General features: G+C 41.5%; 1 protein-coding gene and 1 long non-coding RNA gene across 3 annotated transcripts in view; one reads left to right on the top strand and one right to left on the bottom strand.

Moving 5' to 3' along the window:
• The window catches only part of LOC117952074, a 24,354-nt gene extending 19,839 nt beyond the window's left edge, over window positions 1–4,515 (bottom strand). Inside the window, exon 1 of the long non-coding RNA XR_004658307.1 lies at window positions 4,425–4,515. This is a non-coding gene — a long non-coding RNA (uncharacterized LOC117952074). The remainder of the gene's footprint in view (window positions 1–4,424) is intronic.
• Window positions 1–6,612, top strand: part of gabra4 (gamma-aminobutyric acid type A receptor subunit alpha4) — a 24,746-nt gene extending 18,134 nt beyond the window's left edge. The window contains exon 10 of one of the 2 annotated variants that reach the window (XM_034884173.1): window positions 4,612–6,612. In XM_034884173.1, coding sequence (XP_034740064.1) covers window positions 4,612–5,145 — 534 coding nt within the window. In that variant the 3' untranslated portion in view covers window positions 5,146–6,612. Of the gene's footprint in view, window positions 1–4,608 lie in introns of both variants that reach the window. The other variant, XM_034884172.1, reaches the window with a different exon arrangement.
• Window positions 6,613–13,879: the final 7,267 nt, after the last annotated feature.

Raw genomic sequence — 13,879 nt, 5'->3', positions numbered from 1 at the left:
AATGGGCCGAGGCGAGCCGAGGCGGGCCGAGGCGAGCCGAGGCAAGCTGTTACCAGCAGTGGAAAAACGCCATAACAGTGGAGCTAACTGGTAGACTAAACTGTCGTCATCTGTTCAGCTCACCTCTGGCCCCGCCTACATGAGATAAACCAATATGATTGGTGCAGCTGGCCTCTGGTCCGCCTATATCAGATACACCGATGTGATTGGTGCAACTCGCCTATGGCCCCGCCTATATCATATACACTGATGTGATTGGTGCAGCTAGCCTCCGGCCGCCTATATCAGTTACACCAATGAAATTGGTGCAGTTCGCCTCTGGCCCCGCCTATATCATATACAGAGATGTGATTGGTGCAGCTCGGCTACAAGGGCATAGTTAATGAGCAGCATTACCCGATGGCAAAGTAATTTGCTGGATAGTAACTGGATTTCCAGGGTAGGAAATTCTGTGGGTTTTCTCAGAATACAACCCCTGGCTTTCAGCTTTGGCTTTTATTTAACCTTAAATTTAGACCTGAGAGCAGATGGGAAAATGGAAAAGTGAGGAAAATCCAAACGGGATCTGAAACAGCCTCACGGCCCAGATTTGTATGGCTCACCGAGGTGATTCTCAAGGACGGTGTTTGCTATGGAACCTTGATTTTTCAAATCCGACATGAATACATTGACATAATCTCCTATTTCTGCACCACTACTTGAAACAAATTACATTGACACCATGGCAGTTGACATATGGATTGAACCAGAATTCATGAATAGGGCCATCAAGCTATTTTAGAGCTCCTGGTCAGATGTGACGTACAGTATGTGTTACAAACCGCTGTCATTGTAACGGTAGAAGTGTATTTACGGTGCTGTATGAACACAGTTTTACAGATGGGATGTGAAAAGAAGGCATACGGTCTTAGACTTCATGTTCTTCTAAAGAGCTAACATGAGACACATAGGCCTTCTGTTCAGTTCAGCTGATCATTGGAGCTGTCATAACCCAGCAATGCATACGTCAGTTTTACACTAACTTATTTAAGTTGCCCACTCCAGTCTAAATCCCAGTGTGGCGTAATCATGCCTGAATGCGGTGTAGTGACAACAGCACTTCAGTAGATTAGTAGGTTACCATGGCAACGCAGCCCGGGTACATCCATACCAGTTTCAGAAAGGCTCTGGCATTGGGGGGAAGAATTGATACTCTTTTCCTTGAGAGCAGATCAGCGCTAACCAAAGGGCTTGGCATAAGGTCCAGGGTGCGTTCATGGGCCTCTAACCTCCACCATGATGGAAATCAAACCCCGCTATCCAGGCACACTCTTCTTCTGCTGCACATGGGACACAATAACACTGCATTCTTTCACTTTCAAGGGGTGGGGGGGGGGGGGGAGAAAGAGAGGAGGGGTGGATTATTCTTGCAAATGCCTTAGTACCAACATCACACTCTCCCTGCTTGAAAACATCAACTCTCAAAGGATAAGCTCCTTTGACGCTGCACTGCATTACCGCCCCGATGAAGTGCTCCCTACTTTGTGTCTTAAGCTTGTGTGAAATGAGCAAAATCCTTGGTAAGTGACATCTGTATTGCACACACTCAATCATCTGCTTCCAGATGAAGGCCATCTGTGTCAGGGGGACTGTAATCAGATCAATATGACAAGGTTCACTGTGCCTGGCCCGCTTTTCAGAAAGGGAAAAGTAAGTGAGCTTTGCCTTGCCTGCAAATGCTCTGAAGTTGACGCACGCAGGAGGAATGTGATTATTCACACTACGAATCCTCATACTGTTTTCTCCAACGAGTTCTCCAAACCATACAACGATACAGGTTATGTATTCCTTCCTTCTAAAACAATCCACAGGAGTGTTTTCCATCCTCCATATCTCACAGTTTGGTTCGGGCAACAAAACAAAACATTGGTCCAGATGACAACACACAGAAAAGTACACTACACACACCGAAGAATGCACAGTGCACCTTTTCCACAATCCTTCCTTGGGATCAAATGTAACAAAGGGAGGAAACACGGGCAGGAGGGAGACACGACAAAAACACAACAGCAACAATGCCCACAGCTCACAAACACGACACACAGAAACAGACTCAGGCAGACACACAAACAAATAAGAGCCATTGACAGGGAGAGCGGCTGTGGCTCAGTGGTAGAGCGGTTGTCTGCCGGTAGGTTGGGGGTTCAATCCCTGGCCCTGCAGTCCCGTGTTGAAGTGTCCTTGGGCAAGACACTGAACCCCAAGTTGCCCCCGATGCTGTGCATCGGAGTGTGAATGTGTGTGAGTGTATATCTGATGAGCAGGTGGCACCTTGTACGGCAGCCTCGGCCACAGTGTGTAGATGGTGAATTTATCCTGTATGATGTAAAAAGTGCTTTGAGTAGTCGTTAAGACTTGAAAAGCGCTATATAAATACAGCACATTTACATTTAGAAGACAAAAGAGACCAAACATCCACATAGGTAGAAGGCCGTAGCACAAATCTCAGCCCAGTCTCATGGTAGTTGGTAAAATGGTGACGTTTATTTATTCTTTTGATTCGTTTACAGGAACACAAGTTTCTCGTTTTTTTCGTGGTGATGAGCACCGATTTAAAAATAATGTGTTTCAATGGGAAGCATCTTTCATCATAATAGCACGATTACGTTATCGAGTAGTATTGAAAAGCCGAGGAGGTTAGGAGGTTGGTCGTTGGGTCAAAACCACACAGGACTTTTACCCCAGAAAGGGGGGATAGGGTCCCGCGTGTCCCTATTGTTCTTTTCCTAACACCAACCGTCTAGTTGTTGTACCGCGTCCCGCGTGTGGGGGCCCGTCCACCGGCGTGTGTGTGTGTGTGTGTGTGTGTGGTTTCATTTCCCCGTTGTGGTGTCCGCCAGATATTGCGGATTGTGTCCTGGCGGTTGTTGTTGTCACGTCTACCATGTGTGACGTTTCAATTACCCGTTGTCGCAAATCTACAACATGGACTTCAGCAAGGCTGAGCCAAGTGTAGCCTACAAAGTCTTTCCCGGGGCTCCACCAATGCGAGCCGTGGAGAGCTCCATATTCACGACATCCAGATTGGAAAGGGTCAAGACAATAGACATGAGAAAGTCATGAGGTGGTGTCCAACAAGATGCAATCATTGTCTTGGCCGCTGTTAGTCCAGCAAAAACAGCATGTTTTAAAGTCATTAAGGTCATTCAAAATCCAAACATTGACAGTAACAGGTACAGTATCATTAATCAGGGCAGATATTTTGGATGCAATATTGTTCCAGAACTGACCAACAGGAGAGCAATCCCAGATCATGTGAAGACCTTGAGCTGTTAGTTGGCAGAAAGTGCTGTTTTATTACCTTCATGTGGTGCATTTTCACAGGAGTGAGATATGTCCTATGAAGGAAATTGTACTAAATCTGCTGATGGTCTGGATTGCGTGACACTTCTGGAAGGTTAGACCATACATCATGTCAGATTGATGCTCAGTCCTGGGCAATCGCATGCCCAGATCCTCTCACTAGGAAGGGCGGGGTGACCAGATAGCACCAAGAACTGATAAAGTCTTGATACCATACCACAGGTTTTTGGCTGCATGGTAAATAACTTCCTGATAGGATGGATGGGCAGAGCCCTCTGCCAGGAGACACTGTATGTTGTGATTGCTGATCTTAATTAAAGGTAAAAGAAAATGGTAGATTTAATGCATTTTAAGTCAGAAAAGGGTAACCAGCCAACCTCGCTAAAAAGGTCTTTAAGAGAATGAACCCTGTTCCCATTGTGGAGCTGTTAATGCCCACCTTTTAGGAGCGCTGTATTGTTGAATAATGAAGAAAAATTGTGCCAGTTATAAGCTAAATGGCAATATGTTTCAGCCAATCTCATGTCTTGATAAAATAAGAGATAGAAAACAATTGTGGTTTGGGTTATAATCATGGATATTTCTTATGTTACTTTGCTAAATTAGTTTAATTTAACATCAACAGGGACTCAAAGGCATTTTATTTTTAATTTCTAAAATGCAATTTTAAGACAGGTCTCGTTTTCTCCCAAACATAGGTCCACATTTCAACTAAATAAATTTACTTATTTAATGAATCAACACAGACCACAACTTCAACTTGATGTGCATAATAGCATCACTTAGTACATAGGTAAATGTATCCGTTTGGTAAATATTTTGGGGAGATATTTCAAAGCTACAGTGCGTAGTTTCTGTCTCCCCCATGAGGAATTCTAAGTAATGAAAACAAAACTGTCGGCGCATCGACATGACACAAGCCTTCCGTGATCTCACACCACCCCAACTCTTCCTCCACGCAGTTGCTAGTAGCCAAGGAGGACATGGAGGGTTAAAAAACATGATGGACTCCTCAGAAGAGGTCATAATCTTCACGCGAGTTTCTGTGTGCGAAAGTTGCCACGTGCCTTAATGAGAAATACAGAGCTGAAAGTCTTTGTAGCAACTCAGTTGGTAATGGCTTGAATGTAACGGACATTCACTATAAGAAAAAGTTACGCACTAAAGCTTTAATATTTACAGGAGCTTAAACACAAGGAAAAAGTTTTTTAAATGCCAATATCGGTCAACATAGATATATCATTATTGGTTTTTTTTCTGTCTCAGCAGTATCCTGATAGCAACGGTAACCTGAGAAAGCGGATGAATTATATTTCCTACCAAGAGGCCATCAGTCACCGGAGAGCCCAGTCCACCACCAACATTTCGGGAGTGGGGAGAGCGAGAGCGCCTCGTCCTTTAGCCAGCGGCGTCAACGGCAGCTCCTCCACCCTGTCTCGCTCCAGCCCCAAATCTGAGAGCCTGCTGAGCGTGGCCTCCTCCTCTGCCCAGCTGGTGAAGACTGCCCCCCAGGCTGCAGCTTCCACACCCGACGTGATGGCGGCGACGCCGTGCAAGCAGAACGCCAGCTCCTCGTCTCTGCAGCATCTGCTGGGGCCCAAGCTAGAGCGCATCCAGATGATGGAGAACAAACCGGAGCTAAAGCAGACGCCTTGCTCCCAGCCCAGCACTGCTGGCATGGGGGGAACCAGCAAAATTGACAAGTACGCACGGATCCTGTTTCCAGTGTCCTTCGGGGCTTTTAATATGGTCTACTGGGTGGTTTACTTAACGAAGGACACGGTGGTGGCAAAGGGCGGCTAAGCTCTGCTCTGGTAGAGAAGAGTGGAGTCTATTCTTTCAACAGATGGGAAAGCAAATAAGGATTATGGGAGTTTGGGAACAATAAGAGGAAACTATTCTTCTGTTCTTGCCAAACAGATTAACAAAATGTGCTCGCCGAGCAATTCCGTATCTCGGCGAACACAGTTGTTGTTTTTTTCTTCCTGAAGTCCTCTATCAGCAAGCATGGGAACAAATCAACCAAATTATAAATATCTGACTCAATGTAACAAGGACCACCTGCACACTGGAATATGCTACGGCCCTCTTTGTAATGGCTATTTCCGACGGTAAAGGTCAGCATTGGCTTCGACTGCCTCATGATCCCTTTTGGCCTTCTGTCAAGACAAAGCATGGGATTTTTTCATTTTCCTATTTTTGTACCCTGCACCTGGCAAGATTTTTCGGATTTGTTTACCCACATCCTGAAATGAACTGCACCAATGCTTTGTAAATATATGAATTTATTAGGATAACAGATTTATATATTTAATGATTACAGTGTACTTCCATTTAAATATTAGGACTTGTTGCTTTGGTCCCAATGGGCTAGATGAGGCAAAGTCAAATTATTTGAGAGAACAAAAGGGGCTTTGTTGTTGTGCTTGGATTTCACATTAGACTGAAAAACTCCCTGAATGCAAGCCACATGATGGACAAACTAAAATGAGATGGTCCTCGAACCAGGCTGAGAGGAGCTTTGGCCGGAACTGATCAGCCCGGAAAAGCTCTTAAGCAACTTTCTTATACGCGATGGATTAACTAATCCTTAAACGTCAAAATACCGAGGATGACATTTGGGAATCAGTCGGGTAGAATATAGTAAACACAAGTTATTAATTCATGTAAGAGTAGGATTTAAGCTTCTTTCCTGCCACAATGGGTTGCCCAATAGTAGACAAAGATTGTTCAAATGATTAAAATACAGTGATAGCACGAAGAAAATTGAGGAAGCAGCGAGTTAAACTGTGCGTCAGCAGATCACTGCAGCAATAAAATAGTGAGTCGGTTGCTTGTTCATGGACACGCTGGCATGTACAATAAACCGATGTGACTGTTTGTGTTCAACAGCTGCTCAGGAGCTGGCTGTTGTCATCCTTCCTGCAGGTGGTTCAGTTTTAACACACATTACATTATTTCACTGCATTTCATGGTGGGTGCATTGTCATGGGTGACTGGATAAGGTCTACGGAGCAGAGCGCATGTAGTGTGGTTTCATGAAGCTGCAGGGGAGCCCGATCTCATCCCATTTTTAAGTTGGAACAAAAGAAAAAGGCTGGCTTTTTTGTTAAAGGCCTAAAGTAGAACAGCCCGTTGAGTTTTTCAATCATTCATTCGGCTACTGTTAATTGCTTCAACTTGAATTAGGGTAATGGGATGATAACTGCAGCTACACTACATTACCAAGAAGAAAAAAACCCTAATAAACAGTGAGTGCCTCCAGCCCTGCTCTCTCTGTTCAGATGGTCTTTAAGACATCATTTTAGGAAATACCATTTCTGTTCATTTTTGCTGAGAGTTAGATATGAACATGGATACCAATCTAATCTCTGTATTCTAAATCAGGGGTCTTTAACCCTCATGTTGTCCTTGGGTCAAATTGACCCGTTTTCTTCTATCAATGTTTTTTTAATTACCCAAAATAACATAATTGATGCCACACAACGCTCTTTGGCAAGTACAAATCTCTACTTTCAAAAATTCTGGGGTGTCTTATTTCATTTTATAGCAATTGAAAAAGTAGTTTCAATATTAAACATAAATAGCATTGAGCAAAAGTTGACATATTCCAGTCTGGGATATTCTGGATTCAATGTTAAGACTTTTACATTTGGGAAAAAACTTGAATTTGGAGGCCCCACTGCATTGACGCAGAGGAGCCTCTAGGGGTCCCGGGCCCCCTGTTGAAGAGCCTTGTGCTAAAGCTACAGTCAGTAGTTGCTTAGAAACAGCTAGCCCCCTGTTGAAGAGCCTTGTGCTAAAGCTACAGTTAGTTGTTGCTTAGAAACAGCTAGCCCCCTGTTGAAGAGCCTTGTGCTAAAGCTACAGTCAGTAGTCTCTTAGAAACAGCTAGCCAAAGTTAACAAAACCCACCAACTAGCAACTTTAAAGCTAAGTAATACATTTCAGTAATTAGACTCTAGCAGGCTAGCTGTTTCCCCCTTTTTCCAATTTTTTATTCTAAGCTGAGCTACGCTAACTTTAGCTTGCTTTACCTTCATATTTAGCATACAGACATGAGATTGCTCTCAATGGTATTATCTAACGCTCAGCAATAAAGCAGCTGAGCTCATTTCCCCACATGTCGAAACTTTTTTGTTCAATTAAATTTTCTTTAAATCTTATTGATCTCTGAGGACACACGTCTCATTTCTACTTGTCCTCCTAGTAATGTACAAAATAGGCCAGAAGACCTTAAACCAACTAAAGAGTCACTGAAAATAGCGCCCCATGTGATCAGGACCATGTGCAGGTTTTCACCTCAGGAGGAATGAAAGAGATCGCTGATAATTGAATCTTTGAATGTGTGAAGGACGTCATTGTCTAAATATCACAAACATGATGTCAGGAAACTGTCCTCTATGCTGTCTCCTGTTACCAATCTGTTATTGACTGGTAGAGGTGAAGTGGGGGATGTATTCTCATGGAGTCCTTTTTCTGGACAAAGTCAGAAGTCAAAATTCCTTGTGATGATTAAACAGATTTTAAAGTGTACTTAGTTCTGCATTTATGCTGATTTCTGTATTCTGCTAAAATGCCACAAAAGGCCAATTGTATTTAAAACAAACGAAAAGAAATCATTCCAACATTATGTTGTTAGAGGTGCCCTGCTACACATATTTCCTTACGTTGTGGTAATGTCTTGATTAAAACTGCAGTATTGTGTGTTTATTATCTGATTTTGATGACTTCAAACAACACTTCACATTTCATACAGTGAGATGGCACATTCTTTATATACAGTACATGTCATACACATCAAATCATAACTGAAAACTCAAGGTATTAAATAGCTTAAACGTGTCCTGCAACATGTATTTCATGACTTTATGGCAATGTCTGAAGTTCTACCATGAACTCAACTTGGTTACCTTGGTTACCTGGTTTAAAGCCATTCTAGCGTGGTATAGAAAGTCTGCAGGAAGACTCCATTTGGGACAGTTCTCTATAGTATTCAACTAACTAAGCTGCTTGACTCTGATTGGCTAACAGTTAGCCAATGAGACATTGAGTTCAGCTATCAGCATCCTTTACCCAGCTCATGACTAGTAATGAGCTCAGACAACATGACATCAGATTGACAAGCTGTTGTGATTGGCCTGATTTCTCCTCGCATTTCTTTCCATTGGCTAGAGCTGATGGAGGAGGAATCAGTTCATCTTCACGTTCACCACAGAACACACACATATGGACCTAACATATAAAAAAAAAAAAAAAAAAAGAAAAAAGCAAGAAAAAATAATTTTGTGTGGCAGGGCACCTTTAAATTGATCTAAAACCACAGTTATGGTCAGATTTTAAAGTTTAAGGTTTTCTTTTCTGAGTGTCTTTTGCGATATTGCCTTTTGCAATGTGTTTATGGCACCGGTTAATATTGCAATGACACAGATAATTGGTCTCCTCATTTATCAGTATTCCCTCATCAATCAGGAACAGTCATTTCTATTAAGGAATCACAAAAAATCGTGCTCGACTAAAAGTTCCTCATGGCCTAATTCATCATTCATTGGAGACAGTTGAAGTTGGAGATTTGGTGGCGGAGCTCAGCTCTGCTGTCCACCTCTGCAGACAGAGGTGTCATGAGAACACAGTGCATTCTGGGATTCCTGATGCAGTGGGTGCGTTGTGTCTTGCTCCAATAGCCACATCATCCATGCAGTCATGCTTGTTGGCCCTCGTCGATAGGTCGGTCTGACAGGAGTCATGATGCAGCCACAGCTGGTGGACAGATCAAGATGCCCGCCGCTGCCGCTCACCTTTCTGAAACACAGTCAAGTGTGAAATTGAATTTGCTGTTATTACCTCCCTGTTGGCCTCCCTCTCAACAGTGAACAAAATACATATCTCCCCATAAAAGCAAAGAACATCCGTGCACTAACGAGGACCCTGTCAACAACAGATTGATGCTCAGTGTTTATGGTGGGACTCATGATAGATGGAGCTGCCAACACCAGGTTGTAGGTTTTCTTTTCTTTCTTTTTTGACATGCTGTTCTAGATGACAGGCAGATAGTTCCAGATGCTCCACAAGCTCACCCTAAGTCAAGCTCTCAATATATTTTTTGTCATTTCAGCTGTTTAACTAGTTCAAGAAGAGCATCAAAATAGCCTTTTCAGTGCAGATAGATGGGTAAAATGGGGCATTCTTCGTAGTTTTAGAGCACTTTTGATGGAAATCATGGTGTAACGCTCCCTCTAGTGGCTCAACTGACCCCTTTTTATATTTTCCAATTACAGGAGGTGCTCTTCTATTCATTTTATAACAGTAAAACAAAACTGATGCAGAATGGGAGCCATCAAATGTTATTAACGACTGACCCTATCAAATTCATATATTCACACTGCAAAAAAAGTGTGTTCAGAATTTGAAAACAGACCACTGAGATGGCATTTCCCAGTTTTTCTTTCCTTTTCATTTCTTTTCTTTAATTGGAGGTTCACCAGGGCACCTTTATGTTATGATAATGATAAAGAATGATAATGTGAGATTTAAAGGGTGATCTGATCCACCTTGTTTTAAATAAATATATACTCAGAACAGAGTGACTTTGACACCCGTGTATTTTTATACATTGAGACAATGATATAATATAGGCCTAAAAGGCCATAAATGTTAATTTCAATCAGGAGAGACTCCATTTAGAGTGAACAATACATTTTAATTTAAGTGCATGAGTCTTCGGCTATTAGACTCCATAGTGACGTATTATGTTTAAAGCACCCATATTATTTCTATCATTTTCAGGTAGTTGTGTTTTGGTAGGATCTTAGAACGGTTGGAACACCCTGTTCATGGCATCCCACAGTACAGAAAGCACTTCAGTTCTAACTTTTTGAGCCAGAAAATGAACCTGTGATTTTCTCTCAAATCCAAACGATGATCACAGATGATTGCCATCAGGTAGCTCTCAGTAAAACGTGTCCATACAGGCTGATTTTGCACTCATGTTAGGGTGCCACTGCACGGATTCTAAAGCAAAGATCTATGGGTAGAATTTTATTGGGTTAAACTCGTGCTCTGAGAGTGGGGGATTCATGGCCTCCAGCAAAATGAGGAATGGTTTCATTTCATGAGCAACTCTCAAGAGACTGGCACAGTTACAATGTAGGTCTACCCTCATATATTAATATTCTCATCACTTAGTGTACCTGTCTTCACAGATGAGAATCCTTTAGGCGTAATTTTGCCAGTTAGGTGGGGGGGAGGGGGGTCACTGATTTCGGTATCTGTTGTTTTTGTGTAAACAAGGACACTTTAGCAACAAAAACAAAGAAATGGGCGTAGATTTTTTTCCCTCAAATTTTCACACAAATTTCGTCATATTTTTACATTTATTGGATCATTGTCTGTTGGCCTCAACCCAGCGTCTAACTTTATGAGACATGCTGGGGTGTGTTTTGATTACATGATTTGCTTACAGATGGCACAATGAAGCGTTCATCCCATTGCTCCATCGTGTTTGCATTACTTTTTATCATATGTGTCAAATTGAATGCGATTTTCTTTTCAATTGAACCTGATCTTTCTTAAATATTCTTTTTCGGGACACTTTTCACGCAGTTTGTGTATCAGAATGGTTTCATGTGTAATAAGACCTCACTTGACCCAGTTTTTTGGAATGCCATAGGCCAAGATAGTTATAGGCCATTGGTAGTTTAGAGGATAATACATTCTAACCTGTATTTTACTTTCTAGCACATGTGCAAGGAAATTTAAGGCTTAATAATCTTCCCAGTGAAAAAGGACGACATGATTCTCCTTGTATGTTGCTTTAGAACTTGTACACACATTCACTGAAAAAACGTATATCCTGATTTCTGCTGGTGCATGTTTGCACCAGTGACGTGAAACAATGATTCATGAAGTTTTGATTTTATTAAAAACCCTTAATTAAAATGCTCAATGGTAGGAGGAGGACTCTTTACAGCAGTCTTTAGAGTATTAGATTAGCCACAGAAAGACAGCAATAATGTAAACAAAAGCAAAGATCCATACAGTGTGTGCACAAGCTTAAATTGCTTCCTTACATAAACTAAAGCTGCACCAAAGGACTCATTACAATGTTTTTTTTTCCATTTTGTAAGGATTTAAGATGAACACTTTAATTAACTCATAATCGCCCACTAACAAACCCTCGAGCTGTAATGATATTTAAACAACATTGCAGTACTTTGAATGCATTAGTTTGAAGGTGATTTTCTGCAACATGGCCTGAATGAAATGGACTTGTGAAAATAAAACTGGTGTATTGTGTACTTTGCATTGATGCCACGTTGAATTTATCCAAAGGGTGAAAAAACAAACTACGGTACTAACTGTATATTGTTCCGACTTGAATTGTTTGCCATCCTCTCAAGTTGTTACAATCAATATGCTGATAAAAGTATTTTTTGAACTAATGTTTAATTTATTAGACCTAATCAATGCACTGTTTTGAAAAAAAAACACAATTAAACTTGTTAGACTAATCCCTGCTTCATGTTGTTACTTCATTTGGCAAGAAATGTACTACAGTGAATACTATATGACACAAGCAGGAGACCTCACACTCACTATATGTGTGTGTATGTCTTTCTTTCGTGTTGGTCTAAGTTGGCTAACGTGTTAGAAACAGTCGCTAATTTAGCCACGTGAGCATCCTTGTATCTGTGGAACTGGAAAATGTAACGTTACGTCCAATATTCATTCTCCTTTTATCTCTGTTTTGGTCTCCACCAATGCTAAATGCTTGACGTTCACCAGGCAGTCGCTAACTTTCTCTTTATGCTGTTGCTCGGCAACTAGCGTACTGTAAGTTGTATTTTCAGACCTCTTAATCACTGCTAACAACTCCGGTTTGCTCAGGGATTCAAATTGTGAAAAATGAGCACAGTAAAACAAAATTCAATCTAATAATTAAAGTAGCGTAATTATATTTAATCAGAGCTAAAACTACAATATTGTGTAGTAAATATCTGGTTTTAACATTTTTCCCAGTACATACAGTGAGTTGACCCATTCTTTATCTACATGCATAGATTAGTTGAAGTTTAAAATTTACACCTGAGCTGATGTCAGATCAAATCATTATTGTAAATTCCAGGTATTAAATAGCTTAAAGGTGTCCTGCGACATGTATTTCATGACTTTGTGGTAATGTCTGAAGTTCTACCGTGAACTCTGTAACATTTTTTATGGAAGAAAAATGCCTTAGTTGCCTTGCAGGAGTTAATTTTCACACATAACACAAACACATACAGCATGGACCTAACATATTTAAAAGAAAATGCAAGAAAAATGGTTTTGTGTGGCAGGGCACCTTTAAATAGAAATACCACCATGGACATCTCCAGCCTGCTGCACTCAAGTGTCTCAGCAGAAAAGTAGCCATGTCATCTGTGAGCATGCCAGCAGTGTTACTGAGACAGCTGGAAGCTCAATGTAATGATACGATGATTACATCGGACTATTGAGATGGCTAAGAACAACCGTCAGATAAGCTGCTTGCTGCATTTAGCTAAAAGCACACAGGCTAGATAGAGGGCTAATCTGATCAGCATGCATAGGGAAGACCAAGTGCAGATGTTGAGTTAACAAGAAATGCATTTAACTCATTGCCTGACTCAGGTGGTGCTAGCTTTAAAATTGAAAAGTTGGGTCGGACTATAGTACTGCTCACTGAGCAAGTAAACTTGCCCCATGTTGGCTGAGTCCTGCAGTGGCCCGGGGTTCAAATCCAGCCTGCAGCCCTTTGCTGCGTGTCATCCCCCATCTCTCTCGCCCCCTTTCACATGTCCATCCACTGTCTCTGTCTAATAAAGAGAAAAGAAACCTGAAAAAATTATCTTAAAAAAAAAAAATTGAACCAGGCTGCCTTTCAGTTTTTCACCAAGACTCAGAGGTTGGACATTAGACGTTACACATATGTAAAATTTGACTTTACAGTATGCGCACACAGCTAAATGCTATAATTTAGAAGTCTTTTGTACCAGCTTTTCACAAAACACATCATTTTGTGAGACATTAATATATAATTGATACATAATTCCATCTCATGATCCCAACCTGTCTGAGACAGCACTGTGCCGCACAGTATAAATCAAAAATATGAAGTACTTCCATTTGTGTTGCAAACAGATCAACGATGAGGAATCATTGTCCAATACGTGCAGTACCTATTTCAGTTCGAGTCTCACCAAATGCTGTTTTGCCATCGTGTTTTGCACAATTTTAAATAGCGATTGTTATCACAAAAGTGGATAGCAAGATGAGACAAAGCTAAGAGCCTCTCCTTCCCCCCTTCCCTCCCTGTGTGCATGATAAACAGCAGCTGGTAGATTAGCGTGCCAGTTTTGTGTCACAGCTCATCACATGTAAGGCTGGTGACTACTGTTGGCGTCCTGCTGAAGAAAACTGAGAATCTGCATAATGAGAAACCTAGCTTTACTGTCTGTCTCTTGACTAATGGTTATGTCAATTAGAGATCCAGTTACAGGGGGGTGAACATTGGACGTGA

Source organism: Etheostoma cragini, chromosome 10 (assembly GCF_013103735.1).
Source record: "Etheostoma cragini isolate CJK2018 chromosome 10, CSU_Ecrag_1.0, whole genome shotgun sequence".
Classification (NCBI taxonomy): domain Eukaryota; kingdom Metazoa; phylum Chordata; class Actinopteri; order Perciformes; family Percidae; genus Etheostoma; species Etheostoma cragini.
Note: the sequence above shows the minus strand (reverse complement) of the source record. Positions and strands in the feature narration are given on the sequence as shown.